The sequence below is a fragment of the Odontesthes bonariensis genome, chromosome 7 (genome assembly GCF_027942865.1).
Source record: "Odontesthes bonariensis isolate fOdoBon6 chromosome 7, fOdoBon6.hap1, whole genome shotgun sequence".
Lineage (NCBI taxonomy): Eukaryota > Metazoa > Chordata > Actinopteri > Atheriniformes > Atherinopsidae > Odontesthes > Odontesthes bonariensis.
Genome location: NC_134512.1, coordinates 31734930 through 31749591, shown reverse-complemented (window position 1 = coordinate 31749591; position 14662 = coordinate 31734930). Strand labels below are relative to the sequence as shown.

At 42.9% G+C, this 14662-nt stretch overlaps 1 protein-coding gene across 2 annotated transcripts in view; it reads left to right on the top strand.

Moving 5' to 3' along the window:
- Positions 1-14662, top strand: part of wwp2 (WW domain containing E3 ubiquitin protein ligase 2) — a 66075-nt gene that overhangs the window by 23702 nt on the left and 27711 nt on the right. For both annotated transcript variants that reach the window (XM_075470556.1, XM_075470555.1), the window contains exons 6-9: positions 559-637; positions 2751-2914; positions 4337-4580; positions 5955-6044. In XM_075470556.1, the coding sequence (XP_075326671.1) occupies positions 559-637; positions 2751-2914; positions 4337-4580; positions 5955-6044 (577 nt within the window). The remainder of the gene's footprint in view (positions 1-558; positions 638-2750; positions 2915-4336; positions 4581-5954; positions 6045-14662) is intronic.

Here is a 14662-nt window from a genome sequence, read left to right as displayed (position 1 = left end):
TGGTCCACTTTTTTGGTCTCAGTGAGGACTCGAGCAGCAGAGTTCTGAATAAGCTGCAGTTGTCTAACGGACTTTTTAGGTAGACCTGTAAAGATGCTGTTACAGTAATAAAGCCTACTAAAGATGGATGCATGGACTAGTTTTTCCAGGTCCTGCTGACACATCAGATCCTTTAACTTTGATATATTCTCAAGGTGATAGTAGGCTGACTTTGTTACTGCCCTAATGTGTTTTTCCAAATTTAGATAAAAATACGTAAGCTCAACATGAATGAATTGAGCTTAGGATGGTTCTACTCCATCAAACCAATACATGTAAGCTTAGTTATGTTTTGAGGGCAGTGATATTTCCTAGTTTTCTGTCTTTTGCTGTGATTTCTTTATCAGTTAGTGGTCTGAACTAAAATGTCTGCCTGTTTCTAATTTGTCACTCCATCAGTTTTATTTAGTCCAGGTTTTTCTGATTCGTTCCACACCAGATTGTCACACTGTAGATGACGTAATTGACGGCATGTCGTTTGCGTACGTACGGTCACGACTTGATCTGTTTCTGTTCCAGAAATCCTTCAGTCTGACAGACCGAACCTGAGGAGGACACAGAGTGAGGAGACTCCCAGTACAGCTGGATCGCACAGCAGGTCAGAACACACGCACAGATGGCATTTATGCTTTAATGACGGGGATTAAGTGTGTCTTCGTGATGTGGGAAGATCTGCATCCCTGAGTGAATTTCTCTCTAAAAAAAAAAAAAAAAACAGCGTTAGATCTTTATCTTTGTTACAAATATAAATCTGCAATGACGGATGTTATGTCTTTGGAAACAAACTACTTTGCACAGTAAATGGATCGTGCATTCAGCTCTTTAGTTTTCTGAAGATGGAATAATCCAGTTTCATTTCACTGGAGTCTAAAACAAAGGATGGAGAGACGGGGACCCCAAAAATCTGAAAGTCAGGCCGAAATATGTTCAGCACACCCACCTTGAATCTTGTCAACAGTGGGAAGATGTGATGTTCTTTACTGCTGTTCAAAGAAAACCTTGATAATAAGGATGCTGTCACCCTGATGTTTAAGGCCTGCTGACAGCAAAACAACCAATCAGAGCAGAGCTGAGCTTCCTTCAAACAGATCCAGTCGAGCATCGTCCTCAGTGCAAGCCTGAAAAACTCTTGGACAAGAAATATGTTCTACTCATCCACACCGTAGATCCTCAGTATATCTGACAGCTTTAAGGCAGATCAGATCGCTGGCTGTTGAGAAAAGCAAACACAGACACACGGAGTCATATCGATTGATTATTATTATATATACGAAAGCAAAACAGTAAATAGAGAAGGCCGCAGGGGAAGTGGGGTAAACCACGTTTGCCAAGCAGATTTTTGATGATAAAATTGAGACAATCTGATGTGAGATTTACCTTTTACCCAAAAAGTTTGGTTTGGAAGGCACTTTCAGGTCTTATTTGTCATTAAAGATTCATTCTATATGGCTAAGACTGGAGAATGTCGAGCTGCAAGTGATGATTTTGGATCATAATATAACCAGACATGTAGGAGGTGGCACATAGACCTCAGCCAGCTTTCACACGCTCGCAGACTGATAGAAAAGCCTTTTCAGCCGTCAAAATCCAGGAAAATTCTTCGTGCTGCTGGTTTCAAAACTCTGCAGACGTTGCGGTATGGTAATAAGAATAAATGCACAGTAATAACCTTGCGTAACCTTTTTCTTAAACACCGTTTGCAAAGCGCTTATACGAAAATCATAAGCCCTGGACCTAATTGCACTCAAAATAAATGGAGGAAAGAAAAGAAAAGGATCGAGTGAACAAGTCCAGTGCCAGTTCGGTCGACTGAAGTACTTATGCAGAGTGCCAGCATGTTATTCCCCACTGAGTGTGGTTTCAGACGCTGCTCACTCTGGCTAGAATGGTAGTGGGATAATAAATAGTGGAGGAGGCTGCATTTATTTCAAAGCTTTTCTTTGGGAGTGCATGGGGTCAGATGGTATTTCCCTCTAAACATTGTGGGGGGTATTTAAGCACAGTTCAGCCAAGAGTCCAGACCGCTGCTGTCATGGAGAAGCAGTCAACATCTTTGTCTCTTGTGCATGAACAGACGCCTGTAAAAGGCATGTTGTTGTCCAACAGAACAAAGCTCCATGCCCACACACAAACAAATTGGTTGACAAACAAATGCGTCGGTGTCGCATCGTCGCATCTTTCCCCCGGTTGCTTCTTCTCGTTGTTGCGGTGAGTAAACAGCGTCGTCCCGAACCGGGTTTTCTTGATGGCTGTCCAAGCGCGGCCACAGCATTCCTCGATGCTGGGGAGGGAAAGCCAGCATGTTTTTCTTTGTATGAAAATTCTTGACGGAAAGAAACGAAGTTGTATTTTTAGCAGTAGGAAAATATGAGCGCGTCCAGAGAGGAAAAGTCGCCGACACGGACACCTCTGTGTTTGTTTTCTGTGCGCCGCTTTGCCCGTGAACGCATTTGCGCCTGTGCCAGCACTTAGTCAGGAACAACAGTGTGTCATTTTCAGCTAACAAAACAACTCGAGCGGATTTAAAGGACGCAAAGAACGAGTTAAACAATATAAATTTGAATTACAATAAAGACAGCCGATGATGCTTCTTTGTCTCATCTCTGTCTTCTCTGGCCTTTCCTCCACACCTTCCTTTTCTTTCATCTTCCCCCCCTCTGTTCTTTCCATTTCTTTTCTTACTCTGCTTTTGGTTTTTTTTTTGGTTGCAGGAACAACCGGCACTCAGTGGGGGGTCCGCAGGGAGAATCCCCGGGGGGCTCAAGAGGGAACTCTCTGACTAATGGGGAGTTGGTGGAGGAGCAGATCCCTGGACCGGGATCCTCTGGTCGCCGCCGTTCCTCTAAGAGTCACAACAGCCCTGGAAACAGTGCAGGTAAACAATCTGCTCACCTTTCACTGAGTTACAGACTTGGTTTAAAGGGATAGTTCGCCTCTTTTGACATGAAGCTGTATCCATCCATCCATCCATTATCTTCCGCTGGTCCGGGGATCGGGTCGCGGGGGCAGCAGCTTGAGCAAAGAGACCCAGACGTCCCTGTCCCCGGCCACTTCCTCCAGCTCTTCTGGGGGGACCCCGAGGCGTTCCCAGGCCAGCCGAGAGACATAGTCTCTCCAACGTGTCCTGGGTCTTCCCCGGGGCCTCCTCCCAGTGGGACGGGCCCGGAACACCTCACCGGGGAGGCGTCCAGGAGGCATTCTCACCAGATGCCCGAGCCACCTCATCTGACTCCTCTCGATGCGGAGGAGCAGCGGTTCTACTCCGAGCCCCTCCCGGATGACCGAGCTTCTCACCCTATCTCTAAGGGAGAGCCCAGACACCCTGCGGAGGAAACTCATTTCGGCCGCTTGTATTCGCGATCTCGTTCTTTCGGTCACTACCCACAGCTCGTGACCATAGGTGAGGGTAGGAACATAGATTGACCGGTAAATCGAGAGCTTCGCCTTCTGGCTCAGCTCCTTCTTCACCACGACGGGCCGGTGCAGAGCCCGCATCACTGCAGACGCCGCACCAATCCGTCTGTCAATCTCCTGCTCCATTCGTCCCTCACTCGTGAACAAGACCCCGAGATACTTGAACTCCTCCACTTGGGGAAGGATCTCATTCCCGACCCGAAGAGAGCATTCCACCCTTTTCCGGCTGAAGACCATGGTCTCAGAAGCTGTATGACATCCCATATTAGCAATATCATTTATGAACATTTTCTTACCTCCTCCTGCGTCCTGTGAGCAGAGTTCCAGCCGAGTTTTGGCGTTGACGAAGGTAGTCCGGCTAGTTGGCTGGGGCTTAGAAAATAAAACGTTTTGCTTCTCAAAACAATATGCGTTCAAAAGAGTAATACATTTGCATCACAAAATCGTTCTCCAGAAAAAGTCAGACCTCACAATCGTATCACTACGGGCTGTGTAAACAGTGCAGACTGAAGTGCAGACCGAAGTGCAGAGCGAGCAGTCTCTGGACAACGATTTTGTGATGCAAATGTATTACTCTTTTGAACGCATATTGTTTTGAGAAGCAAAAAAAAACGCTTTATTTTTTAAGCACCAGCCAACTAGCCGGACTACCTTCATCAACGCCAAAACGAGGCCGGAACTCGGCTCACAGGACGCAGCAGGGGGTAAGTCAAATTTAAAATATGATATTGCTAATATGGGATGTCATACAGCTTCATGTCAAAAGAGGCGAACTATCCCTTTAAACAGGATTTGTACCCTGCTGAGTAATCTTTACATTGTAGCCTGACTGAAGATGCCAGATGTTGTGCTTCTCTGTTGCTTACTCTGTTTCTTCTCTCAGATAAAGTCGAGTTAGCATCTAACGGGCTGGAGAGCAGTCGTGGAGGCGTGGCCCGGCAGACTCCTCCCTCATCCTCTCCATCCGGCCGATCTCCAGCCGCCAGCAGCAGCGGCAGTAGCCCGTCTCTTGGTCAGGACGCACTGGCTCCGGCCACCCTGGCAGAGCCCAACCCGAGTGCCACCTCCAACTCTGAGCAGACCAGCAACAGTGCCACAGAGGTCACCACAGACTCACTCCCAGCAGGGTAAGAGTCGGGGCTTCAGCAACTCGCTTTTAAGTTTGAAACGACAAACAGAAAGTGTAAATCATTACTTCTCAAGTATGTCAACACTCACTTGCAAAGTATTTTTTTTACTTCAAACCTATGGAAACGCTGTCTTACTAAACTACAGGAGGAAATGTTTGAAAACTTATTTTCAAACATCAGGGTTGCTGATAATACATTTCAAAGATTAGAAGCCAAGAAGCTGAAGCAACGGGAGCTCAGTACAATGTTTCTCTGGTGGAATTTGGTCGCAGAGGTGGGAAGAACGATGCAGTTCAAAAAGTCGTTGATCTTAACAAGAAGGTGGAAACGTATCTTTGATTTGACTCAAACCACATACTAATGAATTATTTTGAAAAGAGTGGATGTTGCTGGTTTTGGATGAAGTTCCCGTTCTCTATAAAACGCCAGGGCAAAACCTTTCACTGTGGTGGTTTGGCAGTTTCGCTGGATCCTTATCCCGTTCATTCACATTTCTTTTACAGATAATGGACTCTTATTTCAAGTGTTTGTCACGCTCAAGACACATCCGTCCACAGGCCATTTTGCAGTTAAAAAAATAAAGGAAATTGTAGATAGATGAGATGCAAAAGACAAAAATGTAACATGAATCTTTCTACAAAACTTACACAGATTAGCCATAACTTTAGAACCACATGCCTGTGATTGTGCACAACACCCAGGCTGTGTGTAACGGTGTTGCTCAATAAAGACGTGAGTATAAAATAAATAAAATAAGAATAAACATTTTTGACTATGAAAACAGAAAAGAAACAGTTTGGAATTCAGCTTTAATCCTTTCACACAGCAGCACAGCTTTGAAACCAGGGCAGCTATGATGGATGTTGTTAATTACACCCGTTTTATTAGATAAGCTGATATATGTTGTGAAAAATCATCTAATATTTGCTTAGCCTGAGATTATGGAAACCAGTGAGGACATGTGATAACCAGCCCGTGTCTACGGAGTCGATGTGAATAATTCAGTGAGGAAATTTGTTGTAGATGCTACTTTTATTTCTCCTTCTCGCCGCAGTTGAGTCCAGGCTTATTAAGGTGAGAACATGACATTTAAAATGCTTAGTAACAAAGATAGATGGGATGTTTTTGGTCCGTAATTGCCACCCAGCAATTTAAGTGAGTGATTACGGGTTATTAAGTCAGTTTTAGAGTTTCCTCTGGATTTATTGCATCAATGCTGCTTTCTGCCTGTGTTAATGTCCTTTTGTTCCTCTCAGAATAGTCTCATAAGCTGTGTTAATTGGGTAATTTTAGAAAAGGAGTACCCTGTTTTTGTCATGTGTTCAGTCTTGGAGTTGATGAGTATCTGTGCGTGTTTGTGTCTCTTTGCAGCTGGGAGCAGCGAGTTTTGCCTCATGGTAGAGTCTACTATGTCGACCACAACACCAAAACCACAACTTGGGAGAGACCACTGCCACCAGGGTATGTTTGTCACAAGTTTATATTTGTATTTTATGTTCCTCTGTTGATGCACGGGTTGTTTAACAGCCATCAGGGAGTGTGTTGGTTGACAAACGGCTTTAAAAATCCGCTGGTTGGGTCTTTCATATCGGTCCAGATTGTGGAAGTTCCTGCCTCGCGAGCGGCAAAAACACAGATGTGATTTCAGAACTAATATTTTGTCTACCTATAAAAATGGGTAAATAGTTTTTGGATAGAACAGTCATCTTGTCTGAAGAATTTTTATTGGAATTGAGAGTGGAGAATGGGAGCAGGGGCTCGGTGTTTAGAGTTTCACATGGTGACCAGTAGATTGATTTTTGCTGGTTTTGGCTGAGGGAAAGTCTGAGAGACTTTAGAAACCGTACAGGATTAAAAAATCTTTTAAAAATCACCGTTTTGGCAGCTTTAGAGTCTAACCCCACTGTAGGTGAAGGTGCATTTCCAAAATGTTCTGGGTGGAACTCTGTTCTAAGGTTTCTGTTCCAGGAAGAAACTGTGTTTACATAATTAAACATTTGGGTACAGAGCCGTGCCAAGCTGAGGAATGTCCTGCACCTGACGGCTCTGAACAGAAGGCCTAATTATCTATATATATATATATATATATACACACACACACACACACACACACATACATGTATGTGTGTGTGTGTTGGGGCTGACTTCTGAAATGTTTAACAACTAATTGTCTTACAAACAACTTGAATTGATGAAATGTCTTTACGCGTCCACTGTTTCTCTTACTAGGAGCTTTTTATTGGGAATGATAAATTGAAAGTATTTGGCTTTCAGGCTTTCTAAACTGAAATTTCTCTTGGCCGATGTGCCGTGTCCTCTGCAGAGTACGATGCTCAACGAGACGACCTCATTAAAGGGGTGTAAGCTCAGTCGAAGTAATTGCTGTTATTAACTGTTAATTGTGGCACGGCTACATTGCAATCAGAGTCCAAACGTGTGATTCCAGCGGAGTAATGATGTGGAACTTGTTCTAAGCACCAACTGTCTCACGCAGGCCAAAAGGGGGTGTTGGCTTGGAAGGTCCATTTGAAGCTGGCCCTCCTATGTCCACCTCGCCTTACGCTGTGAGATGAAGTCTCTTTGCTTGCCGATGGCCGTTGCTCGGAAAGCAGAATAGTTTTGTTTCATGTAGGAAGTTGCTGGTTTGATCCTTAACTTCCCCAGTTCACATGTCTAAATATCACTTTGAACCCCCACAGTGTGTTTCTTCTTCGGGTAAAACCATCTGCTTAATAAATGTACAGTGACAAAGTTCTCATGTTCCAGTTTGTCTGGCATTACTACACACACATTGCACCGTAAACGTTCCCTAATCCTGTAGTTTGGTTGTCTTATTTTTGTGCTCAGCTTCCATTATCTGAACACTGTAAGAAAGAGTCAGAAAACAGAGTTCAACCCCAATCAGACCTTTTTACTCGGCCTAATTCATCGATTTTCACAGTGTGTGCAACTGGGTGACAGAAAGAAAAAGAGGCTGTTTTTAGAAAAAGGTCACCCCTCCTTTTCTCCAAACCTCCACCCCCCCATCTCACTTTTTCCATACAGGGGAACGAGAGCGTGGGGGCCCAGAGAACAAAAGTCCTTTCTTAACGCCACATGTACCTCCATCCACCACCGTGTTGGCTGCTGTCCGCCGTTGCCCTTCAGAGGATCAATTAGCAAGCTAATACTGGGCTAACGCTCCAGATGTACGCACCAGGAACTGTTTAGAGGCTGAAGGGGGCAGGGTGGGGGGAGTTGGGCAATCGCGCTTTGGAAGCTGAAATAATGAAAGCCATCCAAAGCCAGGCTGAGGAGACCTCATGAGTCATACTGTTATCAAATATTCTGTTGAGTTTGTAACGGTAATTCAAACTTAACCGCTTTGGTGTTTAAGTCGCAACAGAAAAGTAAAACTTGTGCCATCTTCAGTTCGATGAACAACTTTGTTGTTTAGACAAAGATAAGCAATTTAAAATAAATTTTAAGGTGGCATTTTGTGTTCATTTCCAATATTAAATTGGACTTAATTACCAGCTTAGATTTTTAGTATGTTTACTAAGGCCAAATGGGCAGTCTATTGGAAGGAGTGGTTGCTTGTGTAAAACTTGAGTGATCTGTAATCATGACGCCGTTTTAATGTGGTGGTGGCAGCAGTCATTGAGTTCTGCTTTGTATCCAGGAGACTGAGGATGTGCTTATTGTAAAAATAAGTTTAAGCACAGCTCACAATATATTAGGTTTTCATTGCACTGTTAATTTAAGATGCTCTTTAATCAGTGAAGTAAATAGCAGTGGTATTCTGTCACAGCCACTTGTTAATGTTTCCATCAAGTCGCTGTTTAAAATGTAGAAATGAGAGAGTCAGTAGAAAGTTTCATTTTAAATACTTGTAGACATGAATCCAAAATAAGGCTGCGACAGTTTTAGCACCACTGTGGCATCACAAAACAATCTTGATAGTCCCAAAAAAAAAAAAAAAGTGTAATTTCCCCCCATTTATGCACTGTGCAGTAATGACTGCAGGGTAGAAAGCAGTGATCATCCTGGTTTGTTCATTAAAGTCAACCGTACAGACTGCTTAATAAGCGGTTTCAAATAAATTTAACCCCCAACCAAGTGTCAGTTTACACCCAGTTAGAGTCCAACTGTGGACTTTAAAACACTGACATGTATAGTGAAGGGTGAGCTTTGGATGGTTCCAACAAAGCTATGCTGGAGTGCTGCATTAAGAGGCAAGTTGGTGTTCAGGTAGTTAAATCTAGTGATGTCCAGCTTCAAATGAAGTGTGAAGCTCAATACATCTGCTTTGAACATTTTGTACAATTGTGCAGCAATGTCAGAGCTCATGGTTTGTTATAGTTTATGCAAGAGTCTGGTTGTATATGGGACCCTTTGATCACCTTCAGGGTGATTCTGAAAGATACTTCAGACTTTCCTCAGATCTGCATGACTCTAAAGCAGTCCTGAACTGACAGTTTAAGCACCTTTAAGCAGAGGCCCGCTTCAGCTGCATATTTTACTTATCTGGATAGAAGCTCCAAGACCACTTCTGCATATGAAATTAATGCACGCCGTTTAAGCACTACTGCCGTTTTCCTGGCATTTAAAGCTGGAGTGGAGACAGTTTGAAACCTCATGAAACTGTGACAGACAAGGCATGTTGGACTCATGAAAGCCATTTATTTGATTATGTGCAATTAGTAGCGATACCTCTGGAACAGCGAGACCGGCGAGCGAGGGGGGGGGGAAGAGATAAAGAGAAAAGTTAGACTGTCAGCAGCTACAGAGACACTGTACCTTATAGAGGAGCGTTGGCCTCACCAGAAGCATCCTCAGAAGCCACTTTGGGCTTTGTATTGAGAAATTTTGCCATGGTGTGGGAACACTGGCTCCTGGGCATCACGTGGTTCTGTTGGGGTGTAGAGGAACTGAGTGAACATCATGCGCTTCTTGTTGTAGCGCGACCGAGACTTGAAAGCGTAGACTTGATCCTCGACGGTCGCTGGAGTGAAGACTGGCTCGTCCTCCCCGCTGGTATCAGAGGAGGTGCTCCAGCTCCCCTCTGTGAACTGATGATCACCCGGGCTTCCATACTCATCCTCCTGAGCGCTGTACTGCGTTGTCCCAGAACCACTGGACTGTCCTATAAGTTTGGATGGATCTCGTCTAAGTCCTGAAGATGAATACCACGAGGGAGAACCTGAGTAGAATAGAGTTTAAGTAGAAGTCAGTGTTAAGTCCACTTCAGCTGCTCATTTTTCGATTTTAGGATCATCTTACCGCCTTGTGGAGGGGCGCAGGTGATGCTGCCAATCAGCATACAAGAAATCCATAGCACCCTGCAGACACCAGGTTATCACAGTGAATTTCAGACCAATGGGTTTGACATTTAATCCTTCGTTCAGCTCAGGATCTGGGCCGCCGTTTTGAAACACTGTTGCAGACCGGAAGTTACTCACCTCATTCTGCTTCAGGAACAGGTTAGCGTGAACTTTGACCTGCGATCGTTTTCTGACAGACTGTATCAACACAACGTTCAAGGCTCTCTGACAGTACCTTTCTCTGCCCGGAGCTGCCTTTTATGACCCTCTGTGCAGCGGGAGCTGATTGGAGCTGATTGTTCAGTGCTCTCAGCTGCTGCTGATTGATGCATGTGGCCCCAATTGTTTGGTCTCCAAATGACCTGATTTGCTTACTTTAGTATGAACAACCATTCTCATTTTTCTCCTCTTACTTATAAAGATATTTATGTTGTCACTGTTACATGCTTGAATCTCACATTTAAGTAAAATCAGCATATGTGTGACCAATAAGAATGTCAGTGATGTGAAAAATGAGCACAAACATGTCTGATCTGACATTAACACCTGTGGGTACGGGCCAGTATGGGCAGACAGTAATATTTGTAGGCAAGAAAGCTGTCTGAGGTACACAGATTTTAGCAGAATTTTATCTGGAAACAGATCGATTGACTACTGCGATCCTTTGGTTCCGGCATGTTGTTGGTTAGGGTCTATTTGGATTAGATTGTGTCCCACAGATCCACTCAGATTGGTATTTGGGGAGTTTGAAGCCACAGTTTGCAATCGTACGAGTGCCAAAAAAGCTACATTGGTAAAATAAGGAGATGTGGATTTATGAAGACAAATAAAACAAAAGAACAATATAAAGTATTTGAATTTATTTTTAAATTATTTTGTTAATTTGACCATGTAAATATTTATTTTCTTATACCCTAATTGATATACTACTCAATCCAATTTAGCCTTTATCCAGGTAGTCACTGCTATTTCTTCCAGCTTTTGCTGTGAACCAATCAGGTTTGAGCTCCAGCTGAACTCTGCCCCTTCATCTTCTGAGCCAATCAGATGTGAACATGTGTTTCCTGCTTCCTCTTTATAACCTTTGTTGTTGCTGTGTTCTGGACCGTAATTCGACCCTACAGCCATCCAGTCTGGTGTAATAGATTCATTGGCTCTCTTAATCTGTGTGTGAGGCACTGCAGATAGTAAACATCTGTTAAAAGTAAAAGTGAACCATGCTCTCCCCCATCTGAGCACCGTATACACATTATTTGACACAGGACTAAATGCAGATTGTAACCTTTCCCAACTGCAGATAAAAGACAGATGTTGGTGGGTATTTTGCCTTCTTTTAAAAAAGGAGTGATCACTTTATAAAACACATTTCCGGATACTATTTCCACATACATTGCAGTGTGTGTAAACTTGTCACCATTTGTCCCACCACCGACTGCCTTTAAAGGGATAGTTCACCTCTTTTGACATGAAGCTGTATGACATCCCATATTAGCAATATCACTTATGAACATGTTCTTACCCCCTGCTGCGTCCTGTGAGCAGAGTTCCAGCCTCGTTTTGGCGTTGACGAAAGTATTCCGGCTAGTTGGCTGGGGCTTAAAAAATAAATAGTTTTACTTCTCAAAACAATATGCGTTCAAAAGAGTAATACATTTGCATCACAAAATTGTTCTCAAGGAAAAAGTCAGGCCTCACAACCGCTTAGCTCGAAATTCTCTCCCTTCGTATCACTGCGTGCTGTGCAGACCGAGCAGTAAACACCGTAACAGGCGCAGCTGTCGGCAGGCGGCAGCACGCATTGATACGAATGGAGAGAAAATAGTGCCAAGCGATTGTGAGGTCTGACTTTTTCCTGGAGAACGATTTTGTGATGCAAATATATTCCTCTGTTGAACGCATATTGTTTTGAGAAGCAAAACTATTTATCTTTTAAACCCCAGCCAAGTAGCCGGACTACCTTCGTCAACGCCAAAACTCGGCTGGAACTCTGCTCACAGGACGCAGGAGGAGGTAAGAAAATGTTCATAAATGATGTTGCTAGTATGGGATTTCATACAGCTTCATGTCAAAAGAGGCGAACTATCCCTTTAAGCTGTTACAGATTTCTGTTTTCTCAGCTAAGGTACAATAAAACTTCAAACCCTCAAATGTGTGAGAGATGTTGGTGAGTTTTCTTCAGTTTTAGTCGGCACACAAATAGAAAGAAGGAACATAAGCCCACAGCTTGTGCTACGATGAGTCATGAGTGGGACGTCTAAAAGAAGATCAAAGATATTCTCTATCATCTTAAACTGGACAGTTCATGGTTACAAGAGTACAGGCCTCTAGTTTTAAGGGAGGCATGGAGTGGATAGTTAATGACATGAACGGTATAAAGAGATACAATCAGATAAATAAATAACTACACAGAGTCCCAACAGGCGACTGTGGTCTCTGGGCTTTTCCCTGGCTCCAGTAAATAAGTAGCTAGTGTTAATATCAGAGAGGGAGCAGCGTTTGTCCTGCTGTTTAAAGGAAGCTCAGAGGCAAAGTGGTCTGGGACTGGTGGTCTTTGCAATCATTTGCACTGTTGTAGCATTCTCAAGCAAGAAGTTTAAGCCTACCAGCCCACGGGAGGAGGCAGCATTAAGAGAAGCATCTAAGTAGACCTGAACATAAGATATTTCAGATGTTTTTTTTAGGCAATGATTTCACTGCTGTTGTAAAGTAAAATTAGAGACACGGCGAAGCGATTAATAACATATTCTGAGGCTGTTGCATGATGTAAATACACCTCTAACACGTAGCTACAGTTAAAACAGTTAAGTCAAAACCTGCCAGTGGTTTAGAAAAAGATTCATCAATGACCATAAATTAAATTCCGTTCAGTTCAATCATGATTTATTAACCTCGAAGGGAAATTATATTGCTGCAGTATTCATTATTATTTAAGATGTGCTCTTGTTATAGATAGAAAAATAAAATAAAATATAAATTAGCTGACAAACATGTGGAAAGCTGAATTATAGCAGAGGAAGGTGGGGTAAAAATCTTCTGAGGTCGCCATCAGTGGGTTGGAGTGTTGTTTTTGTAGCTAGGCAACAGCTTAGCTGATGAGTGCACATGTAGTGTCGGCAGGTAACACAGGTGAACTCTCAGTAGACAACATGGAAAGAAATTCACAGCCAAAAGATCAACATCTGGGGTGCAGAGATGCTCTGTTTCAGCGACACATCCAGGATTAAACCATCTGTTGTCTACAAGCTCTGTAATCCTCCTCCTTTACTGTTACCGCTCTGTCTGCAGTCTCTGTCTGCCCGTATAATCTTAAAGCTGAGCAGAGAGCTGTTAGAGTTGGTCTCGTTGAAACAAAAAATATCGTATTCCTGATGTTCCTGCTGTGTCCTCATCAGAGGTCGAAGCTCGTTCATTTTATCTGCCAGTGATCTCACATTTCCCATGATGAGTGAGGGAAGAGATGGTTGAACCCTCTTTCAACTTTTGTTCCTTTTTGTTCCTGCTCTGCATCCTAAGCATCTCCCCTTCAACTCATCTTGATTTGGGGTCTTGCTCTGACTTTGGAAAGCCCAGTTAGCTGCTCCAACAACTTAACAACTTCCCCGTTGCCACGGTTACGCATTGTAACCGATGTGTAAAAATGGCCAGAGCGAGCAGCAGGCTGCCCGCCACTGCAAAACGGAACCTATTCAAAGTAAAGTTTAGCTTTATATAAGCAGAGGATTCTTGTTTCAAGCTTATTGTTGGTCTCAAAAGCTTCAGTTAAAGAGTAAATATGTTGAAATCTTGGTATTTGAAAATGTTTCCTACAGCATCATGTGATGTACAAGCCTCTATCCTAAAATAAGTAGAACCTAGAACAGTTCTACTCTAGTCTTTTGATTTGTTTTGTAATTTTATTAGCAGTTACAGCAAATTTGAGCTGTATTTTTTAAATTTAGTTGTAAATAAGATTAATCAGACCAACAAAAAGGAAAATTAAGCTTCTTTTTTTCTTAAAAAATAGAGCGAAGTAATCTTTTCTTTTGAAGGATACTTTGTGACATTGAGAACAAAGTCAGTTACTTTGAAACAAGTTTAATAATCAGGTATTTTTTTTACAATGTGCTTAAAATCTGCACATACTTTATTTTTTTTCTTCTTGTAAAATTGTGTTTTTCTCAACTCTAAGCTTGGTTAAAAAGGCAGAATAGTCTCTAAAATGACAATGCTGACTAACTGTCAGCAGAACTTGAAACAAATGCGCACTCATCCAGTGAAATGTGACTGAGGATTTAAACTCTCTGCCTTATAAACACAGTTCTTCTGCACAGTAAATGCACAGTGAATGTGTTTGTTTGCGTTTGAGTTTGCATTAATAGCTTCGGTGCAACAAAAGTGAGTCTATCCAGAGAACTTGGACCACTGAGAGGGCCACACAAACCAGCCTCAGTCACATTAATCGCATGATTTCAGATTTTTTAGAGTGTGTCTGCACACAGCGTGTTTTCTGCCTCTACCCAGAAGTCACTAAATCACAATTCTACAGAGATACCATCCACCTAACACCATAAATATGTGGTGGAACACCTTCTTACTCTTCATGAATATTTATTTATGTTTTGTGCATGTGCTTTTTGGTATCTGACGTGTCTGTCTGTGTGTGTGTGTGTTTTTTTCTTCTTTTTTTTTTTCAAGCACACAGAGGTTGACGCTGTTTTCTCTTCCAAATTCTGTGGCGCTTAAGTCAGAGATAGGAGAATAGCAGCAGACAGTTAGTCAGTCAGTTCGGGGAACTTG